Source organism: Glandiceps talaboti, chromosome 11 (genome assembly GCF_964340395.1).
Source record: "Glandiceps talaboti chromosome 11, keGlaTala1.1, whole genome shotgun sequence".
Classification (NCBI taxonomy): Eukaryota; Metazoa; Hemichordata; class Enteropneusta; family Spengelidae; genus Glandiceps; species Glandiceps talaboti.
Genome location: NC_135559.1, coordinates 24,152,638 through 24,177,423, shown reverse-complemented (window position 1 = coordinate 24,177,423; position 24,786 = coordinate 24,152,638). Strand labels below are relative to the sequence as shown.

The 24,786-nt window shown below is 36.6% G+C and overlaps 1 protein-coding gene across 1 annotated transcript in view; it reads right to left on the bottom strand.

Moving 5' to 3' along the window:
- The window catches only part of LOC144442171 (von Willebrand factor A domain-containing protein 8-like), a 234,867-nt gene that overhangs the window by 209,698 nt on the left and 383 nt on the right, over nucleotides 1-24,786 (bottom strand). Inside the window, exons 2-4 of the mRNA XM_078131440.1 lie at nucleotides 14,170-14,247; nucleotides 12,377-12,432; nucleotides 2,316-2,390 (exon numbers count right to left, since the gene is read on the bottom strand). Of these exons, the coding sequence (XP_077987566.1) occupies nucleotides 2,316-2,390; nucleotides 12,377-12,432; nucleotides 14,170-14,247 (209 nt within the window). The remainder of the gene's footprint in view (nucleotides 1-2,315; nucleotides 2,391-12,376; nucleotides 12,433-14,169; nucleotides 14,248-24,786) is intronic.

Below are 24,786 nucleotides of genomic sequence, written 5' to 3'. Positions count from 1 at the left end.
TACTAATTTGCAAAAAAAAAAAAAAAAAATTAGGAAAAAAAAAAAAAGCACGTCGTCGCACCACTTTAGAAAGTTTACCCTGACCAGAACCAGATTTTTTTTTTTTTGGCCTTAGTTATCCTTACATTTACTTCATGTTTTGTTAGTTTTATTGTTGTGACATCTCTGATATCTGGATGTGTTTTACATTACATGAGTGTGTTTTAGACAAAAGGAGTGTGTTTTACATCATAGGACTGTGTTTTACACCACAGGACTGTTTCACACCACAGGAGTGTGTTTTACATCACAGGAGTGTACATGTACTCTAAATCACAGGAGTGTGTTTCACACTACAGGAGTGTGCCTTACATCACAGAAGTGTTTTACACCACAGGAGTATGTTTTACACTACAGGAGTGTTTTACATATGAGGAGTGTGTTTTACATCACAGGAGTGTGTTTTAAACTACAGGAGTGTGTTTTACACCACAGCAGTGTGTTTTAAACTACAGGAGTGTGTTTTACACCACAGTAGTGTGTTTTAAACTACAGGAGTGTGTTTTACACCACAGCAGTGTGTTTTAAACTACAGGAGTGTGTTTTACACCACAGCAGTGTGTTTTAAACTACAGGAGTGTGTTTTACACCACAGCAGTGTGTTCTAAATCACAGGAGTGTGTTTTACATCACAGGAGTGTATTTTACATCATAGGAGTGAGCTTTACACCATAGGACTGTGTTGTACACCAGAGGAGTGTGCCTTACATCAAAGGAATGTGTTTTAAACTACAGGAATGTGTTTTACACCACAGCAGTGTGTTTTAAACTACAGGAGTGTGTTTTACACCACAGGAGTGTGTTCTAAATCACAGGAGTGTGTTTTACATCACAGGAGTGTATTTTACATCATAGGAGTGTGTTTTACATCACAGGAGTGTGTTTTACATCACAGGAGTGTATTTTACACTACAGGAGTGTGTTTTACATCACAGGAGTGTATTTTACACTACTGGAATGTGTTTTTACACTACAGCAGTGTGTGTTACACCAAAGGAGTGTGTTTTACACCACAGTAGTGTGTTTTACTCTTACATGACAGGAATGTGTTTTATATCACAGGAGTGTGTTTCACATCACAGGAGTGTGTTTTGCACTACAGGAGTGTGTTTTGCACTACAGGGTGTATTTTACACCAAATTTGCACCGCCTATGCACAAACAGAAAGTATAGGAAGGTATCTGTCACAAACTTGGAAATTAATACTAGTAATCTATCAACATATATACATATGCATTTCCATTTGTTCTTCTTTTCAATGACTGTTTTTATTTTTGAGTTACATGGTACTCACACAATACTGCATAGCAATGGCTCTATGTAGCGGACCTGGTGGTCCTACATGTATAAGGAACATGGTATTCACACAATACTGCATAGCAATGGCTCTACGTAGCGGACCTGGTGGTCCTATAACGAACATGGTATTCACACAATACTGTATACATAGCAATGGTTCTACTTAGTGGACCTGGTGGTCCTATACATTGTAACTTATAACGAACATGGTATTCACACAATGCTGCATAGCAATGGCTCTATGTAGTGGACCTGGTGGTCCTATAACGAACATGGTATTCACACAATACTGCATACATAGCAATGGTTCTACTTAGTGGACCTGGTGGTCCTATACATTGTAACTTATAACGAACATGGTATTCACACAATGCTGCATAGCAATGGCTCTATGTAGAGGACCTGGTGGTCCTATAACGAACATGGTATTCACACAATACTGCATACATAGCAATGGTTCTACTTAGTGGACCTGGTGGTCCTATACATTGTAACTTATAACGAACATGGTATTCACACAATGCTGCATAGCAATGGCTCTATGTAGTGGACCTGGTGGTCCTATAAGGAGCATGGTATTCACACAATACTGCATAGCAATGGCTCTATGTAGCGGACCTGTTGGTCCTATAAGGAGCATGGTATTCACACAATACTGCATAGCAATGGCTCTATAGCGGACCTGGTGGTCCTATAAGGAACATGGTATTCACACAATACTGCACAGCAATGGCTCTACATGTATGTAGCGGACCTGGTGGTCCTATAAGCAACATGGTATTCACACAATGCTGCATAGCAATGGCTCTACGTAGCGGACCTGGTGGTCATATAAGGAACATGGTATTCACACAATACTGCATAGCAATGGCTCTAGTGGACCTGGTGGTCCTATAAGGAACATGGTACTCACACAATACTTCATAGCAATGGCTCTATAGCGGACCTGGTGGTCCTATAAGGAACATGGTACTCACACAATACTGCATAGCAATGGCTCTACGTAGCGGGCCTGGTGGTCCTATAAGGAATACATCCTGACCAAGTAAATCCTGAAGAAATGAAAATTAGATAAATAAATTAAAGTTAATATGCCATTACATTGGTTTCATTCATCACAAACTTTTGACCAAAAAGGAAATAATATGGAATTTGATTTACTAGTGCATTATATACTGTTACACAAATACAAGTAGAAACACACTTTACATCAGGATCATAGCTGAATGTATATACCGGCTAGAATAACCACTTGCTCAAGCCAGTTCATTGATAATTCTCCTATCCATCAAACTCTACACTGGTTGCCAATTCACTTATAGATACACTACAAGACCCTCTTTTGACATACATGTACATGTACACAGCTCTCAATGACAAAGCTCCAGCATACATCTACAACCTTCTGCAAAGTTATACACCGACGCACTCCCTTCATTCAGCTAACAAGAAACTACAGACACACCCCCTTCCGTCATACCATAGAGGTACTTTATGTACATGTAGATCTTAGACTTGGGCTCCATAACACCATTACATGGAGGTACATTGTATATGGGGTGAAGGTAATGCAGACTCAGTCTCTGTATTATGTAAGTGTAGAGTGTCGTGCTCTACAGCCATGGTCGAAAATAATAGAAGTAAACTTGCTGTCACAAGCTGAGCATGTGACAATACAAGATCACAACAACAACTGTGAAACATTTACAAGCCAGCTTTACTTTTTGTCTACGATACACCAAGACAATCAAACAAGGTCTCCACTGCAAACTATTGAACTTTAGCAAATCAACTTCTGGGACGGAGAAAAAAATGGCAATCTAACTTTATGCTTGGTTCGAGTTTTTCAGATTTTTGAGTCAATACATTTTAGTCATCACTATAGAGGCATTTTGATATTGACTTGTAACAATTGTTGAGATCCAATTTCTTTTGAGGTCAAAATCAGCAATAGAATTCAATGCTCAACCCAATACATGTATACTCTCTAAAATCACTGGTAGCATTTTCACTAAATTGTTGCTATTACAAGACACAAAGATAAATTCTGATGAGTATCAAAGTCAGAATTACTACTGTCTACCATTGCTTTCTATACTAACTGAGATGAAACGGTACCCTCTATGATGTATAGTATATAGGACACGCATGCGTACTAGTCATTGAGCCGCTATGCTGCCACTTGCTGGTGCTGTGTGAGCTATTAAACAAACAAGCGACCTATCGGTCAGAATAGCTCCGCTGTTTTTTTGGGTTTTTTTTTTTTTTTATTTTGGTGACATGTAGAAGTGGTTCAGTTCTTCACTATGCAGTTTTGTCTTAGCGATGTAATAAAGTGGTTACTGGTTTCATATGATGTCTCACTATAAAACACATTTTACACAGAAGTTGGTAATGTATTGTACTTTTATACCATAGTCACCATTTTATAACAAAAATCTACTGTTATGAAAAATTGCACAAAATCTCAGAAAAAAAATGACTGGGAAATGCACACAAGAAAAAGAAAAAAAGAGAAGATTTTGAGGTTGGCTATAAATAATTCTTACAGCTTTAACCATGGAAAATTTTAATGATGAATGAAATAAACTAGGGATCTAAAATAATTTTGAGGCAATTTGAATTTCAATTTTCTAACAAATTTACCAAGTCAACAACATTCAACTTGTACTAGTTGTAGTAGATATATATAGGGAAGAAATGTATTAATCGCCATCTTAGTTTCCGTACGGCGACAATCCCAAGTACCCGGAAGAGAGACATTCTCAGCCATACGTTACAGTGGTAACACTCGTTCATGTTCGATTACCTTTCACAAAGAAAACACAACGAAATGGTTGAAGTGATCTTTTTTTAAATTTCTTTTGATCACAAAAACAAAATCTGTGTCATCAAAAGTGTTGTAAACTACACCAGAAAGAATTATCGGACTGGCTAAACTTCCCGCTGAACTGGAGTAAGGTCCAAGCCTCGATAGTAGGTGAGGAAATCGTCTCAAACTAGCGATACAACTTTCAAAATATAACTTGACATGTCTTCATTTGTTAGAGTTATACAATTCAAGACGGGTTTTCACTCGAAAAAAACAATTCTGTGAATAATGACACTCTGAACGCAGCGATTCCTCGGATGATGTTACCACTGTAACGTATGGCTGGCAACGACTTGCTTCCGGGTTAGTCCCTCGTGCATCCGGGTACTTGAGATTGTCGCTGTACGGAACTACCACATCGGTAATTTTGACGCTGTAATTTTGCCACCAAGATTGATCGTACAAAAACAAAACTCCATAAATGAACCACAAAGTACATTCCCTTTCAAAATGTGATAATTTCAGAAAGAGTATTATCGTTTTTATTGACGACTAACTCTGTCAAAAATCGTCCCATACACTTCAGTTCAGGCATGCTCATAGAGCTCACTTGATCGTGAGGTGCGTATACTGGAATGAACCATTCTGTAGGAGGGATGGAGAATTTGATTTGAAGTTTACAACCGTGTTTCGAACAAATAGTTATCATTTGGGCGCACAATGCGTAGAATTAAGACTACAGCACATATTACATTGCTTGTTTGACGTCAATAGCGTCTTTTGAAAAGCTGCAGTTTACCTAAAGTCTTGCGGACTGATTTCCAATATGGCGTCGGTCATAATGCTCATTAACATATTCATTTTTTTTTTTAAATTACAAAAAAAAAATCATAAAAAATAGAAAAGAAGACGTGCTAACTTGAAATTAACAAATCTAAGTAAGCTACCCTCTGTGCATCAACACACCAGATATCAAAGCAATCTGATAAAAGGTTTTCAAGGAGATGATGAAAATGTCATTTTTGGAAAAAAAATCATAAAAAATTGAAAATGGCACAGATCAACTTGGCATGAACAAATCTGAATGGCCTCCCCCTAGGGAACATGCACACCAAATATCGAAGAATTCCGACTGTCACTTTCGGAGTAGATAATGAAAATATAAAAGTTTGACGGACACCTATGATTCACTCTACTCTCTATACTCTATACAACCTATACATGTACCTAAAGCTACGCTTTCAGCTTCCGCTGACAGCGGAGCTAAAAAAATACCGCCAATGGCCTTATAGCACAACTGTACAGTTTTTAAAAATGTTTATCCATATGCTAGTCCATACTAACAATAGGTGTTCATTTGCTGAAAAACTATCCAGCTGCCTATCCAACCATGTTGCTATCTTTACGATAAATGCTATCATTTGTCTGTTGCTATGGGCGTGGTCATGTTGTTAGATATATTTGCATACATTTATGTATGTTTTTGTTCACTTGTGTATGAATTCCTGATATTGTCTTTGCAATACACGTGATCATTTGGCTGTTGCTATGGGCGTGGTCTTGTTGCTAGGCAAATTTACATACATTTTTTGAATGTTTATTGAATTGTCTATTAAACCCCATTGTTATCTTTGTGAAATACACCACCATTTGGCTGTTGCTATGGGCGTGGTCATGGTTACTAGGGTATTTGCATACATTTTTTGAATGTTTATTCATTTGTCTTTCTATTCCTGTTGTTATCTTTGCAATATACATGATTATTTTGCTGTTGTTATGGGCGTGGTCTTGTTGCTATGCAAATTTACACACATTTTTTTTAATGTTTATTCAATTGTCTATTAAACCCTGTTGTTATCTTTGTGAAATACACCACCGTTTGGCTGTTGCTATGGGCGTGGTCATGGTTGCTAGGGTATTTGCATACATTTTTTGAATGTTTACTCACTTGCCTACCAGATGATATTGTTATTTGACCAAAATATACTGCCATTTGGTTGTTGCTAAAGGGCGTGGTCATGGTCGCTAGTTCCAATTTTGTCAAAAAATTTTGAAGAAAATCTGCAGGATAATAGTTTCAGAAACATCTTGCCAAGTTTCAGACTCATTGACCAAGTACTTTATGAGGTATAAGTTTTTGACCAAAAATGAACATTCTTACACCTAATTTGCATATCACTCATGGAATCATTGTATGCTTAATATATCTTCGTCCATACATCCCAAGATGCATTCCCATTAAATTTCAGCCCAATCTGCTCGGTAGTTTTGGAATTATAGATTTTTAACCAAAAAGACACATTTTTAGCCCTAATTTGCATATCACTGATGGAATCATCATGTCATGAACAAATCTTACTTTACACCCCCTAAAGAATCTTCCCACCAAATTTCGCACCAATCTGCCCAGTAGTTTTTGAGTTTAAGTTTTTTGACCAAAAATCACATTTTTTTACCCAAATCACACACCTGTGATGCGATCATTTTGATTTGAACAATTTCCCAACTAGACACCCAAGGTAATGGACCCACCAAATATCATGGCAATCGGTTCAGCAGTTTTTGACTTTAAGTTGTTTACACACACACACACACACACACACACACACACACACACACACACACACACACACACACACACACACACACACACACAGACGCCGGGCGATCCCTATAGCACTACTGAACCTCAGTTCAGTTGTGCTAAAAAGTATGTGCATAAAATAAACCATAAACAAATATAATAAATATACATTCAAATATAACAAAAACTCTGTCTCTTGATACATCCAATACATATAATATGGCATCACAACACTGCACCATGGCTACCTTTAACCCTTTCACCACCAGTATCCCATATCTGGGGACGCGCTAAGGCGCCCACCAGTACCCCATATATGGGGACGGCAAAGTTCATTCACCCATGGTTCGCCTACCTCGCCATTATGCCGTTAAACGGCAGCTATTGCTGCAAAACTTGCTGTCATAACTAGTTCCACACATGCTCATTAGCTATGTTTTGCTTGTCTGCCATTTTGAACACATGGAAGTGAAAGGTTTAGAAATAGGACCGAAATGACGAGCGATCATAATTTTTGTGTGCGCTTTTCACTGACAAAATCGAATTTCAACATGGCGGAAGTAACCAACAGCTCTCATAACATCTCCTACGATGTCAATTTGTCAACCATCCAAAGAAATTTCCACTGAATTTTACCAGAAATACATTGTTGAATACATGTAGTTGGTCGTGGGAACGGTACAAGCATCAGATTGTGTACCGCTAAGTTCGTGTTATCTTCCGATGGGGAATTTACGGGTTTCGTAGTGAAAGTCGGCAAAATGTGTAACTTGTTGACCCATAGTCTGTGCCCATACTATCCTCTTGGGGCCAATTTTTATCGATGTAAAGAATTAATTTGTTCATATTTCTTTGTGGTAATGTTCAATAATGAATAATACTCATACAAGTTCAATTTATACTGGTCAATGGTGGGTAGATTACGCACAATCTGACGATTTTCCGATCGGATTTTTAGCGTGTGTTTTTTTTAGGGAAAATTCAAATTTCAACATGGCCGCAGCCAAAATCATCTCCCCTAACATTGTTTACGATGTGAAAAATTCTGTTTAATTTCGACTTGGATGGCATTTTTGACTACAAGTAGGTGGCTGTATGAACTCAGTGTACTCTATTTAACCACCATGTTACAGCGACGTATGTTCAAAATGCTAGCTGCATATTTCCTTTGATTTGTATGTCGGCAAATTCCACCACCTTACCAATCCGATTTTGGCGCCGATATTACCGACTTATGGCCATTTTTTACCGATTTAGAGAATAAATTTGGTGATAATTTTTTGCTGTCTTGTCAAATACTGAATTATATTTACAGAAGCTCACTTTTCAGATGGTCTTGAGGCGACGACTTTAGATATTTTAGTACACTTTCAATGCCAGTGGGGATGGACTGTAGCGTCATAAATGGATTATTGAGCCGTTAATTTTTTTTTTTTAAATTGAAAACGACTGAAAATAACATTTTCTGCCAAATTTTCACCAATTTTGACCATTGAACCAGTGTACAGAAGTTTTGTAGGAACATAAATGTTGGTATTTTGAATTTTGTTTGTGACACTAATATTTTGTTTATTTGTGATGTCAATAAATACACAACCTGTGTTTGTTTTAAATTATTAATATTTTATTATTTTATTTGTAATCCATATTTCGGTTGTGTGTTTGATAGTTGACTGTATGAATTTGCACCTATGATATAGAAAATTTATTTTCCAGTGATACCTCATTTTTCAAAAATAAGCAACTCTAAGTATTTTTATATCAATTTGATTGCATACCACTCCTGCTCACCTAATGCTAGTGGGGGATGTGTGTGTGTGTGTGTGTGTGTGGGGGGGGGGGGGGGGCTGGTGGAGCACAAACAATCCCATGAGGCCAATGGTGGTGAAAGAGTTAAGCAACAGTTGTGTTAAGTCAAAAGAAAACAATACATTGACTATGTGATGTGAACACATCTTTATATGATGTAAACAATTCATTATATGATGCAAGTACATCATTATGTGTGACAGTTATTGACATGGGTTTACAAGTATATTAACTTAACTCCATTTATAATATTGTACTTGATAATTAGCTGAATTAATCAATATTAATAGTTCACTCAATCTAAGAGATATCCTAGAACTTTTGGTTACTAAACCATGAATATTTTGTATGTCCGTGAACAGACAATCATACTTTTCATAGGGTTCCTATCTAAAGAGCTTTATACATGTGAAACAATGGATATTGGTTAGCAATTTATCAGATACACTTACAATAACTGAAAATGTAACATGTAAAATTAACTATGCAGTGTGCGGTATTATGCTTTGAGAATAGTGTCTTTTGCAAGAACAAAAAGAGTGTTTCTTGTCAACAGATGGGAGGGAGGGGGGGGGGGGTCATTGTGTTTGTTTATTTGTCAGAGGTGGGGTTGGATTGTTTTGTGGATGAATTGCAGGGGGGTCACTATTTTTAAGTACAACAAGAACAAAAAGTCACCGGCCCACCCCCGGCCGTAAAAACTGATTGCTCCCTAAAATGCATCTCATATAGCATACTGTCGATGTCTACTGTACAGTACAGGTAGGTGTATGCAGTTCAGTGACAAATCAATAGCATACTGTCGATGTCTACTGTACAGTACAGGTAGGTGTAGGTGAAGTTCAGTGACAAATCAATAGCATACTGTCGATGTCTACTGTACAGTATAGGTAGGTGTAGGTGCAGTTCAGTGACAAATCAATAGCATACTGTCGATGTCTACTGTACAGTACAGGTAGGTGTAGGTGCAGTTCAGTGACAAATCAATAGCATACTGTCGATGTCTACTGTACAGTACAGGTAGGTGTAGGTGCAGTTCAGTGACAAATCAATAGCATACTGTCGATGTCTACTGTACAGTACAGGTAGGTGTAGGTGCAGTTCAGTGACTAATCAAATATCCCATAAAATAGGTTACAAAGTAAGTAAAAGTTTAAAAAATACTGCCAATGGCGTTGTAGCACAACTGTACAGTTTTTAAAGATGTTTACACACATACTGATCCACGCTAGGTATACATGTAGGTGTTCATTTGCTGAATGATTTTCCAGTAGCCTATCCAACCATGTTTTATCTTTGTAATATATGCAATCATTTGGCTGTTGCTATGGGCATGGTCATGTTACTAGATATATTTGCATACATTTTGAATGTTTGTTCACTTGTCTATGAATCCCTGATGTTATCTTTGCAATATACGTGGTCATTTAGCTGTTGCTATGGGGAAGAAATATATTAATCGCCATCTTGGTTTCCATACGGCAACACTCCCAAGTACTCGGATGCACGGGGCACTCACCCGGAAGAGAGTCATTCTCAGCCATACGTTACAGTGGTAACACTCGTTCATGTTCGATTACCTTTCACAAAGAAAACACAACAAAATGGTTGAAGTGATCTTTTTTTTATTTCTTTTCATCACAACAACAAAATCTCTGTGATCAAAAGTGTTGTAAACTACACCAGAAAGAATTATCAGACTGGCTAAACTTTTGAACAATTTCCCAACTACACACCCAAAGTAACATGACCACCGAATATCAAAGCAATCGGTCCAGCAATTTTTGACCTTAAGTTGTTTACACACACACACACACACACACACACATACACACACACATCCACACCCACACGCACAAACACAGACAGACAGACAGACAGACAGACACACACACACACACACACACACACACACACACACACACACACACACACACACACACACACACACACACACACACACACACACTTAGCCATGCCTAAATAGCACCACTGAACCTTATCAGTTCAGTTGTGCTAAAAAATCTCTGATAAAATATGACTCCAGTGGTATATAAGTACATGTACAGTGGTAACCTAGATTTCAAACATTGGAACATACCGTAACTGATACATGCAGTATGCATACCTGTGCAAGACAAATGATGATGATGGAAGGCATACTTTGTCATAAAAAAAGATACTGCCAATGGTGTTGTAGCACAACTGTTTACCCATATGCTAGTCCATGCTAACGATAGGTGTTCATTTGCTGAATGACTATCCAGTTGCCTATCCAACCTACCATGTTGCTATCTTTACGATATATGCTATCATTTGGCTGTTGCTATGGGTGTGGTCATGTTGTTAGATATGTTTGTATACATTTCTGTATGTTTTTGTTCACTTGTGTATGAATTCCTGATATTATCTTTGCAATATACGTGATCATTTCATTTTGCCTGTTGCAATGGGCATGGTCTTGTTGCTAGGCACATTTGCAAACATTTTTTGAACTTTTATTCATTTGTCTTTCAATTCCTGTTGTTATCTTTGTAATACACATGATTATTTGACAGTTGCTAGGGAGTGGTCTTGTTGCTAGGCATATTTGCATACATTTTTTAATGTTTATTCAATTGTCTAGTAGTCGATGTAGTTATCTTCCCAATATATGTGATCATTTGGCTGTTGCTATGTGTGTGGTCTTGTTGTTAGATATGTTTGTATACATTTTTGTATGTTTTTGTTCACTTGTGTATGAATTCCTGATATTATCTTTGCAATATACGTGATCATTTGCCTGTTGCAATGGGTGTGGTCTTGTTGCTAGGCACATTTGCAAACATATTTTGAACTTTTATTCATTTGTCTTTAAATTCCTGTTCTTATCTTTGTAATATACATGATTAATTGGCAGTTGCTAGGGAGTGGTCTTGTTGCTAGGCATATTTGCATACATTTTTTAATGTTTATTCAATTGTCTAGTAATCGATGTAGTTATCTTCCCAATATATGTGATCATTTGGCTGTTGCTATGGGCGTGGTCTTGTTGCTAGGCAAATTTACATACATTTTTGAATGTTTATTCAATTGTCTATTAATCCCTCTGGTTATCTTTGTGAAATACATGACCGTTTGGCTGTTGCTATAGGCGTGGTCATGGTTGCTAGGGTATTTGCATATCACAGATGGGACCAGCATGTCATGAACAATTCTTAGTAAAAACACCCTGAAGAATGTTTCACCCAAATTTCAGCCCAATCTGCCCAGTAGTTTTTGAGTTTAAGTTTTTTGACCAAATCACAAACCGGCAGTAAGATCATTTTGATTTGTACAATTTCCTAACTAGACACCCAAGGTAATGGACCCACCAAATATCATTGCAATCGGTTCAGCGGTTTTTACTTTAAGTTGTTTACACACACACACACACACACACACACACACACACACACACACACACACACACACACACACACACGCATTCACACACACACAAACAGACAAGTTGTGCTAAAACTATTTTTACACAATTTCAATGCCATCATCGTTACATGGGAAGTCTAGTTCTGACATTACGTCGCTAATAGTGTCAAGGTGAGAACAGACTCAGTGTAACACTTAAATTCCAACCCACATCGTTCCAGTAAACAATTGCCTTCCTTTGATGTTTTGTGGCAGTTTCCTATCCTTCTCTCTCCGTGGTAATGTCTATGGTTTAAGTTCTGTGGTTCTCAGTATACTCCACTGGCCAGTGCATTAGCACACTTGGATCAGCACAAATGGCAAACATATTTCAATTTCCAAAGTTTATATCTTATAAGTATGGAGTATTTGAGTTCATACAATACCTTTTGCATAATCCATCGCAGATGTTTCATAACAGCTTGAGGGGGATTGTCTGACACTAGAATAAATGTTGTGAAATAATTGTTATTTTTGAAATAAGTTCTTGTATACACAATAACTATACCCTATAAATGTTATTTTGACAATAACAGTTGTCCACACAATAACTATACCCTCTTAGTACATGTACCTAAATGTATAATGTTATTCTGGCAATGACAGTTCTTGTCTACACAATAACTATGCCCTGTAACTGTTAATCTGACAATGACAATTCTTGTCTACACAATAACTATGCCCTGTAACTGTTATTCTGGCAATGACAGTTGTTATCTACACAATAACTATACCATGTAACTGTTATTCTGTCAATAACATTTATTGTCTACACAATAACTATGCCCTGTAACTGTTATTCTGACAATGACAGTTCTTATCTACACAATAACTATACCATGTAACTGTTATTTTGTCAATAACATCTATTGTCTACACAATAACTATGCCCTGTAACTGTTATTCTGACAATGACAGTTCTTATCTACACAATAACTATATCATGTAACTGTTATTCTGTCAATAACATGTATTGTCTACACAATAACTATGCCCTGTAACTGTTATCCTGACAATGACAGTTCTTATCTACACAATAACTATATCATGTAACTGTTATTCTGTCAATAACATTTATTGTCTACACAATAACTATGCCCTGTAACTGTTATCCTGACAATGACAGTTCTTATCTACACAATAACTATACCATGTAACTGTTATTCTGTCAATAACATTGATTGTCTACACAATAACTATGCCCTGTAACTGTTATTCTGACAATGACAGTTCTTGTCTACACAATAACTATACCATGTAACTGTTATTCTGACAATGACAGTTCTTGTCTACACAATAACTATACCATGTAACTGTTATTCTGACAATGACAGTTCTTGTCTACACAATAAATATATACCATGTAACTGTTATTCTGACAATGACAGTTCTTGTCTACACAATAACTATACCATGTAACTGTTATTCTGACAATGACAGTTCTTGTCTACACAATAAATATACCATGTAACTGTTATTCTGACAATAACATTTATTGTCTTAACAATAACTTATTATTCTGCTATCCTTCATGCATTGATGTTTTTCAATGAAAAAAATTTATGGAATTTCAGAAAAAAGTAGGTTCAATCTACTGCATTCTATTTTATAATTATCATTTGGTTGTACAGTCATGTAGTATGCACAATAACAGTTTTTAATAAATACTGTTATACATCTTTTAAAACTACAAAAAAGAACATATCTGTAAACTATAATATGTAGTCTTTAAGATTGAGAAAAATCAAGTTTGCATCTTAACAAAGTTAGAAAGAATACCTAAATAACAATGAAACTGTCATTACTTTTTACACAACCAGGAACTACAGTAACTACATTGAGTAATAAGACTTTATAAACTGATGTACATTTTATTTTGTTTACATCATTATTTTGAATTACAATAACAACTCTCTCCAATATCAACATTAACATGTATGTAGCAAGTGTTTCTAAATGCTGAGAAAGACACAAGATTCTCACCTGACATCACATGACTTTGGCTATAACAAATAAACTTTAAGTACTGGGGGTAATTACAGATTCTGAACTAAAATCAGATGACATAAACTGACCAATAAGCTCTCTGATCTAAAATCAGATGACATTAGCTAACCAACTAGTTTTCTACACTAAAATCACATGACTTTAGCTGATGGTCAGCTTTAACAAAACTTACTGTGTTTGACAGGCACCAGCTCAGGGTTTTTAGCTTGATGTAGCTTGATACTGACATTTCCAATGCTTACAGTGCCATCTATCAAAATGAACAGAAATACAGGACAATGAGATCATGTACAATGAGATGACAACATGCAGGTGTACAGTATTACTACTACCACCATAGGTGGTGGCAATAACCGGCCGACCAACTCCTCACTGAAATAGCTATAATTATTGTATGATATTACTATATAGCTATAATTATTGTATGATATTACTATATAGCTATAATTATTGTATGATATTACTATATAGCTATAATTATTGTATGATATTACTATATAGCTATAATTATTGTATGATATTATTATATAGCTATAATTATTGTATGATATTACTATATAGCTACAATTATTATATCATATTACTGTGTAGCTAAAATTATTGCAGTTACATGTACATATCAATATATACAAATGTAGCAACAATTGGGCCTAATAAAAAATTGTTTGGTTTTGAGTACACTCAATCTTAGAATGTTTGGGGTAGGTATTTTATTTAATTTTTTTTTTCATGTGTAAGAGTCTAGTTCAGGGAATTATGTTTTCCGTTGTTTTCCATATGGTCTCTGTGTTATTGGTTTTTTACCATCAGATGTACAGCAATTACAGATTAGAAGAACAGTTTTATGTTGTCCTTTTAATATGGTGTCAGTTTCCACATCCACTACATTGTATTTCTGGCAAGACTTCACAATTTTCATTATTTTATTAATTTTTTTCTTGAATAAGGCGGCCCTATTTATTTTTCTGTTTCTATGACCGACCTTAATTTGCAGCTCCGACATCAGAAAAAAACTTTTTTTTATTTCTGAGCGACCCTGAGTTCAACACAGCAAGATTGTAAGGTTCAAACGAATATCAAACGTTCCTTAAAATTGTTAGCGATGTCAATACCACTTTGATTAATAGGAAGAATGTATTACATGTAGTACTCCTGATAAAATCATACAATAGTTCACAGATATACACCCATCAGGTGGGCCACTGCGGGTTGCTTTGTTCAGGTTGCGGGCTGCAGCGGGGCGCTATGGGCCTGGGAATGTAACTGTTGTACGGGTTGCAGGCCGCTGCGGGTCACTGTGGGGAAGTGAGTGTAACTATTGTGCGGGCTGTGGGTCGCTATTATTTTTCCATTAAACGTTAATTTACTCACTTTTTAAAATCAAAGAAATTGGTTGGCTTATTGTGCAGGTCACATGCGACATGCACTGTACTATTTGATAGATACTGCTAATTGCACACATAATTTTGTATATTAACCCTTGTGACGCCATGTCGTTGATATCCACGACGTAGCACTTCTGCATTCCACGCCATAGCACTTCTGCACTCCACGCCGTGTCGTTGATATCAACGACAACAGGGTAATTTGCATATGCTGTCAATAAAGTGACGTTGTAATGGGTTTATCGCTGTCCCGCCCTTATACCCATAATAAGTAATGATGTACACGATGTTATCTTATTAAATAGTAAATTATTCAGGTGGGAAACAGTCACGTGTTCGATTTTTCTCACTTTTTGCTGCCGAATACAAATAGCACCTACTTAGCAATGCCTAATATGGCGACCGCTACGAATATGGATGTTGACCTTCGACATTATGCTCATATATTGAACAAAGTAAACCCAGAAGACAGAAAGTTTTTCGCTCAACATTTTCTAGAGTGATACTGATAGCAATGATGATGAAGAATTTTACGTTTTTGAGGGAGTAAATTTTGTCCTCCTAGAACGTATCGAAAACCCTCCTATAACTTCAACTTTTGGACTATGTTGTCAATGGCTGGTCCCACAATTGCGCGATACTGCCAATGACACGACAAACCACAGATGCCAATGCCATACGATGTTGGTTTACATGAACTGATAATGACGTTACGGCAGGATCATGTGGCAGGATCTACATCATTGTCTTTTGTCAGATTTTTGTTAACAAACGAAGTGTTAGATATAATCATCCGTAGGACGTATCGTTATGCTATAGACTTACATGTATGCAGTATTTGTATATGCAAATTTGTTTGTATTTACTGTAAACATCGACGGACTGTACTTGTTGATTTTATGATAAATATTTTACCAAACACCCATACTATGTCTATTAATTTTTACAGCTAATTTCCAATTCCCATGAGCCAGACCCTGATTTTTAGCCAATTGGTACCAAAATGAGGTACCAAATGAAACGTTACTTTTCTAAAACTATTTTTTCTGTAGATTTGAAAAATGCTTGGTGGACATATGTATTTGGTAGCTTTCTAATAGTAATCTTCATCCAAAGTTACATAACACATAATAAAAAATACCGCCAATGGCGTTGTAGCACAACTGTACAGTTTTTTTAAAATGTTTATCCATATGGTAGTCCATGCTAACAATAAGTGCTCATTTGGTGAATGAATATCCAGTTGCCTATCAAACCATGTTGCTATCTTTACGATATATGCTATCATTTGGCTGTTGCTATGGACGTGGTCTTGTTGCTAGGCATATTTACATACATTTTTTGAATGTTTATTCAATTGTCTATTAATCCCCATTGTTATCTTTGCAATATATGTGATCATTTGGCTGTTGCTATGGGCGTGGTCTTGTTGCTAGGCATATTTACATAATTTTTTGAATGTTTATTCAATTGTCTATTAATCCCCATTGTTATCTTTGCAATATATGTGATCATTTGGCTGTTGCTATGGGCGTGGTCTTGTTGCTAGGCACATTTGCATACATTTTTTGAATGTTTATTCATTTGTCTTTCTATTCCTGTTATCTTTGCAATATACATGATTATTTGGCTGTTGCTATGGGTGTGGTCTTGTTGCTAGGCAAATTTACATATATTTTTTGAACGTTTATTCAATTATCTATTAATCCCTGTTGTTATCTTTGTGAAAAACACGACCATTTGGCTGTTGCTATGGTTGCTACGGTATTTGCATACATTTTTTGAATGTTTACTCATTTGCCTACCAGATGATGTTGTTATTTGACCAGAATATACTGCCATTTCGTTGTTGCTAAGGGCGTGGTCATGGTCGCTAGGGCCAATTTTATCAAAATGTTTTGAAGGATAACACTCAGAAACATCTCACCAAGTTTCAGACTTGGTGACCAAGTACTTTTTGAGATATAAGTTTTTGACCAAAAATGAACATTTTTACACCTAATTTGCATATCACTCATGGAATCATGGTATGCTTAATATTTCTTCGTCCATACATCCCTAGATACATTCCCATTAAATTTCAGCCCAATCTGCTCAGTACTTTTGGAATTATAGATTTTTAACCAAAAAGACACATTTTTAGCCCTAATTTGCATATCACTGATGGAATCATCATGTCATGAACAAATCTCACTTTACACCCCCTTAAGAATGTTCCCACCAAATTTCGCACCAATCTGCCCAGTAGTTTCTGAGTTTAAGTTTTTTGACCAAAAATCACATTTTTTGACCCAAATCACACACCTGTGATGCGATCATTTGATTTGAACAATTTCCCAACTAGACACCCAAGGTAATGGACCCACCAAATATCATGGTAATCGGTTCAGCGGTTTTTGACTTTAAGTTGTTTACACACACACACACACACACACATCCACACACACAGACAGACAGACAGACAGACAGACAGACGCCGGGCGATCCCTATAGCACTACTGAACCTCAGTTCAGTTGTGCTAAAAAAAACAATAATCTGATGGTGGTTTGGGGATAACAATTCAAATTTGAAACAGTTTATGTAATCCAACATTCATAAAACATTGAAATAATTAAACTAAATTAAATTATGACTGAGATAACATTGTTTGATATCTTTAAATCTATCATTTGCATATCAATTACCTCATTTGCATATGTTCATCCATACAACAATTTTCTTTTAACACAAGGTTATTGGAATTAACATAAACTTTGGCATTTATTCTTTACAAAATGCTTGAAAACAATGTCTTTAGAAATAATTGGTATTTTAATTTGACTCCTGATAAATGATTGTGCCAGCTATGAAAACTTATGAAGGGTTATTAAGAGAAATGTTTGAGGATGACATGATCAGTTTTGACACAAAAAACTATCTAGCAATCTTTTGGTATGGGCTATCCTCTATATAGTGCTCATGATATACATGTTATGCTAAAGTTTAATACATTATCATATGTGCCTTGGTTTTTCCCTAAAAAAACTATTTGTTTGATTATGTAACTATTACCCACAATGCAATGCAGCATGGCATTTAAATTAAGGGGAAACTGAACAAGGTAGAATGCATCTTGGGGACATATTTATCTGAAAATCAGAGTACTTCAATCAACTCTTTGCCATATGAAAGCTGGGCCTTTTGAAATAATTAAAGAAATTTGTGAGTTCACCATTTTGTTTTCAAGGCAAGGGAATTCATCATTCCTTTACTTTCCCATATAGTTGATACAGTATTCGGCGGCCATATTGGATTATAAAATAACTAAATTTTAATATCATTTTGCAAGCATTTATACTGTTAAATCTGGCTGTTCTTATTGTCATTGAGATCTGAGTTTGAAGTTTCTTGATCAAAGTGAGAGTAACAGTTTTAAAGACTTTAATTCCTAGGCATATTAGGTTCATCTTCATCCTCTTTGGCATCACTGATACCCTGTGCTGAATCTTCTTCATCACTCTCAATCATACTTTTGCAATCCTGGAAGCGACATTCCTATGTACACTTTAGTCTATTTGGTATACACTTGCAAGTTTGAAGTGCACAGGTATGCTGAAATCCACAAGAAATGAATCCCAAGAGGACTTCAGGTGCTGGAGGACCTGTCTACCTTTTGCTATTCAGCTTTCCATTTCTATTTATCCAACCATTGTTTGTGCAGATGGAACATCAGGAGCTGCATCTAAATGAATCGTCTCCAAAGTAGTTTGCTCAAAGAGCATGTTGGTAGAGACAATCATGTACATGTACTGTCTTCACAGTTATCCAGGCTCTCATATTCCTTTGTTTGCACACCATAAGCTTGTGTTTAAACTAATTAAGGGCGCCTTCAGTAATTAAAAGATGGGGAGGGCCATAGGAAATTAAGCCCAGTCTGTGGCATAAATTTGCCCCTCCCTCAAGCACGTTATGCTAAAAAGTATCCCTACCTCACTGTCTTTCTCGAAGACATGACCTGCTTCTTTTCCAAATATTCTAAAAACCTTTTGTTTTTTAATACTGTCTCCCTGTGGCATAGTGGTTAGCACTCAGACTTGTGGAGTCATGATGGACGAATGGTTAGAGTGGCTGGCTTGGAATCTGCACGTTGTACATTCGAGCCCCATCACCACCGTTTGTTTCTGAGTGACCAAAGTCCTTGGGCAAGATTTGAGCCACGACTACATTGTATGCCTCTGTCCACCCATCTCTGTATAATTGGGGTCCTGGTAGGATAGCGGTTGTGATGTGAATGCTTTAATCCTATATGCTTATAAAGGCTGCAATGAATTGTATGCTCCCCAGGGAGTTGAGGAAGTATAAAAGGGCCGTTGTGCTAATATAGCTCCAAGCCAGGGGTAATAATTGTAAAAGGCTTGGATGGGAAAGCGCTATATAAAAACTAATATTATGATTGTTATTAATTTTATTATATTTACTAAAATTATTATTATGCATGGGATCCAAATGCAAAGGACCCCTTGCATAATAATAATACTAATGCATTATTTTGTGATGTTAGCATGATTGATATGTTATCATGGTAGAATGGCAGTGGTGGGATGTGGTAGCAGTGGGATTTGGAAATGGTGGCAGCAGTGGCATCATGCTAACGTCACAAAATAATGCAAAGTTAGATAACAAAATGAGTCAAAGTAAAATCTCCAAATTTACATTTTCACAACGAACAGATTTGTGAAAAGTGCCCCCTCCCCATTACCCTGGTTCTCCACCTTGCAGTTTTGATTGAGAAGGCTCCTTAGCAGTTTATATTTGACAATGGGCAACATAAGCTTTACATGTGAATTCCTGGAGAAGGGTGAATAGTTCTTGAGACAGATACACTCTTGAACAAGTTTTGTGAATGTACTCATGTAATAGCTTAGCTTTGATGAATGAGTTTCAGTCATTCTAGCTTGCCTTGCCTAGCCAGTAAAAACGTGTAAACCCATCACAGACAAAGGCACACACATTTTCCTATATTGAAGCTATCTTTGCATTTTCTATTTTCAAACTGAAGGCATACGAACTTCATATATGTATATTCCACCACCAGTGTTGCCACCATGGCTTGTAACCAGAGCTTAATTGCTGCATGCTGAAATGTGTGTCCACTTCTTCATACACTAAAAAGTTTCTTGCTAATCCAATTGCTATCAATCCTATTCAGAGAAATATGTCAGGTTTTCCTCAAATGTCACTGGAAAAGGCTGATGGTAAGATAACTCCCTTATTATCTGGTGAAAGCAGTTTCTCAAGATGTCTTATCAATGCTGCTATGTTCTTCTTTAGTGTACCATCAGTTTCCCAATAACAAGGGCAAAGATCTAAGTGGATGTTGCAGTATGTCTTTAGATCCATCTTCCTAGTTGTGTGTATCAGTAGAATTCGACCACAACGATGATCATCTCTTTTGATGAGAATTCTGTTAGAATGATCTTTGCTTTTGATTTCATGGAGCTGAAAGACTTTAGTTTTATTTTTGAAGTCTGTCTGAATGAAGGACCTAGCTGTCTTTGCTTTTGCTCCAAGGAACTCATTACTGGCAGTCTCTCCTATTTCTTGAGGAGTGAGCAAATCCTTTTGTAATCTTTAGGTGCAGATCACCAACAGCACTTGATTCAAAATGATTGATTCAATAATCTTAGAGAATATCACCAACTGTTTGGACATTGTGATCATCTTTCTGAATATGTGAAACAAGCGTATACACTAAATGAACAGCTGGCTTGATGATGATGATGACTTTTCTGATTTGGATTATATTCTCTTGAAACTGGTGCAATTCAATGGCATGATTTTCATAATATGCAAAGTTAGACCCCTTCAAGAACATTTTATGGACACCTTCATAAATGATTTTGTGGTGCTTCCTTTCACCACAGGTTGTATTGCCGTTCATTTAAGAATATGTGTTATTAACCCTTCTGCTATCACATCAGCTTCTATTGTGAGATCTGCAGACCTGCATCTTTGATATGCTTTGCTTTACGTGGTCATTGGTCTGTATATGTCTGTATATTTTAGCTCTAAATGAACTGACCGTCTTATTGGTTGTTGCATTAATGTGATAAAACCATGTCCTTGGTTATTACGAACATGCATGTATATGCATGTATGTCGTCATTTACAAATAGTTGATTTTTACAACAAATATGGCTGCTATTTAGTCAGCAACCACAAGAATCCTTTCACATCTGTCCCATGATGTGTACAATCTTGTAATATTACCTTGGTATAAGATTTTGCACAGAAATTAGCAACACTTACATTGTAAATACATTACAACTCATGCGCATCTGTGATTTGCAAGAAAAAGCTTGATTTTTGGAATTCTCACCAGAAGATCAGGGCCAAGGTCAAATCATATCATACTAACAGAAAGATCGTATTTGATAATATAGGGGTAGACACTTGAATTGTGTCTCTGTGTAGTATACAAATGTAGTTCACAAGAAACTTCCAATAACAGATATTTACAACAAATATGGCCGCCATTTTGTCTGTAAGAGCGCCCTCTATAGTTTGCACCTTGTAGTATGTCGTAAAAATCAGTACTAGACAAAGAGTAATTCTTATTAGTGTAGGAAATAATCAGAAAAACTATCTAAGTATTAGTGGTAGAGCCAAGGACCTAGAATATATAGTTGGAATTTTAATCATTGTGCTGTATTTATGCATAATATTAAAAAGTCGTATAATTTCCAAAAGCTACTCATTTGGAATGTCCACCAAGCATTTTTGATATTAGAATAGCATTATACACTGGTGAAAATATCGTTTGGTACCACTTTTTGGTACCAATCACCCTGTCTGGCTCATGGACGTCTATTGTATTTATCAAAAAACTAAATTTCACATGCTTTTTTGACCAAAAACATGTGTTTTATACCAATTTCTTGGTAAAGTTACTGACTATACATTCATGTAAATTAAAATTCAATATTTCATAATTATTGATATACTTGTAGATGAGACATATCCCACCTGTTTTGGTGTAAAATGATCACTATCAAAACATTGTGTACAACTGTGTGCAACCTAAAAAGTCCTTGGCCTAGGAGGTCATTTGCATGGAAAGTCTATAGCCATGTTCTCACTAGTGCAACGACGTTGTCGAAATGCAACGTTGTTTGATCGGTAAACACCGACGGATTAACTCTTAATCCGTACTGGCGTCCACACGCAGTCATTTAGGTCGTTGTTTTGGGAGAATCGCCGGCGTAACGCGCCCTCTACGGATCAATATATGTATATGTTACAACGCATGGTAAACAAGAATGGCGGATGTGCAGCATGTAACAGCAGCGTGCCTCTTGTTGCTTCACCTTCATATGCGATCAAGACGTGTCCAACGCTTTAGTCGTCGACTTCTGGATCATGTTCATGAACAAGAGTTGCTTTCTTTGGTCACTAATGGGTATACAAGGAATTTTGAACGACGCCATAGGCGATCGACCATGCGTTTCATGTTCATACTGTTTGGCTTTCTGAACAATGCTTTAACGCCAGTGAATAGAGCGTATATGATAATGATAGGAGTCGCACGTTGTTCTGCCATCCCATCTGTATCAGTCGTTGGCCTTGTGAACACTGATCAGAAGTAAAGGTCAGAGGTGGTTATATAGACGAATGTCGTCGCGAGAGGGCGTTTACGTCGTCGTCAAGGGTTCACACGCTACGTTTGGAGGAATTTGCGTCGGCGCACCGTTGCAGGTCCAGCTGTTTACGCCGACGTTAATCTCCGCCGTTGTAGCAACGTTGTCAACTGTTCTGACATGTTTTTTCCGACGGTGTTCACATAAATTGATATAAACAACGTTGTCGACACCGTCGAAAAGGCTCTAGTGAGAACGACCCAAGGCATCTTAAGGGTTAAACCCCCACCCCTAAACGTGATGGCTATTTTAAAACATGATTATAGTTAGCATAGCACTGACCACAGAAAATATCCCAATTCCACTATTACAATGTACTTACAATGATTACATAAGACCTCAGAGATGACAGTGGACCAACTTATCTCTGAAACAACTCTTACTGATAACAGGAAGTGGTCCTGTTGTTTTAAAAGCATCAAGTCAAGTTTATGTCTGAAATCTATGTTATACAATCAAATTAGTCTGACTAGTTACACAATGGCTCCCACACACTAGCCTGACCACAGTAAGATGACAACCAGAAAGTAATAGTGGAACAGCCACAGTCTTGAAACTAAATAATGAATAATGGAATAATCAGTGCATCTAGTAATTTTGTCTCTGTTATTGTCACAATAGAGCTCCCTGTACTGTATTCTATTCATGTCATTACTATAATACTAAAAAAATTTAATCATCATCATAGTGAGGTTGACCACCATTGACTGAATACTTATGTGCTCATACAGATTATTTATGTGTATGTGTACTCATTTGTCATTATTTTTTGTAAACTTATGTTTTGGTTGATTTTGTACAAATAATTGTTGTTTTGAACAACCCGCAAATTGACCTGCAGATCGACCCGCAGTTAGGCCTGTCGACCTGCAATATAATAATACTGTCAGAATGATAAGTATTCATCTTCTTACAAAGTTGTTTTACGGACTTGTCAACCTTGCTACAATGAAGGAAAGAGACTTGTAACAAGGAATCCAATAAAGAGAAGAGAAAAGAAGTTGTATACAGAAAGGACAGAGAATAGAACTGAAAATATACAGATTTTTTTCCTTGCCCCCCCCCCCCCCCCTTTTTTTTTTATTTCACCTGACTGTAAACATGTACCAAGAAGGTCAATTCAGGCAAAATAACGAAGGTAAAATAGCAATGAACGATTAGCCGTTATCTACATCGGATTTTAATCAGATTGGGGTCAGCATTGAAAAGCTAGGTGGGGGTCGGGTAATTGGAACTACACAATTTTTTAGGCCTTATTGCAGCATATCACTATACAATATGTTTGAAATTGAATTTACTGCAGCTTTCAAAATAACATGGGCTATATTATAATACAATACACAGGTACTCGAATCAATGTGTATGATTTAAAAAAAATATGTATGTAAATAAGACGTCTTATTTATATACAATACATTTTTTTTCTACACATTGATTCGAGTACCTGTGATACAATATGTGGTAAAAAATATATTACATATTCTTGGGAGCGATAGCTTTATGTACAAGTTTAGCTCTGTAAATGTGCGCTCCGAGGGTTCCCACACGTCTACTACGGTCGACGTCTACGGTCGACATGTTGGAACCCTCGGAGCACATATTTCCAGCACATAAATACCTACAATACCGTCATTATTTTGTATTATGATCATCCTAGACTAAAATATCACCATCCTGGAATGGAATTTGAGTTCACAACTGACTGTGTTCCAGAGCTAGTGCAAGTT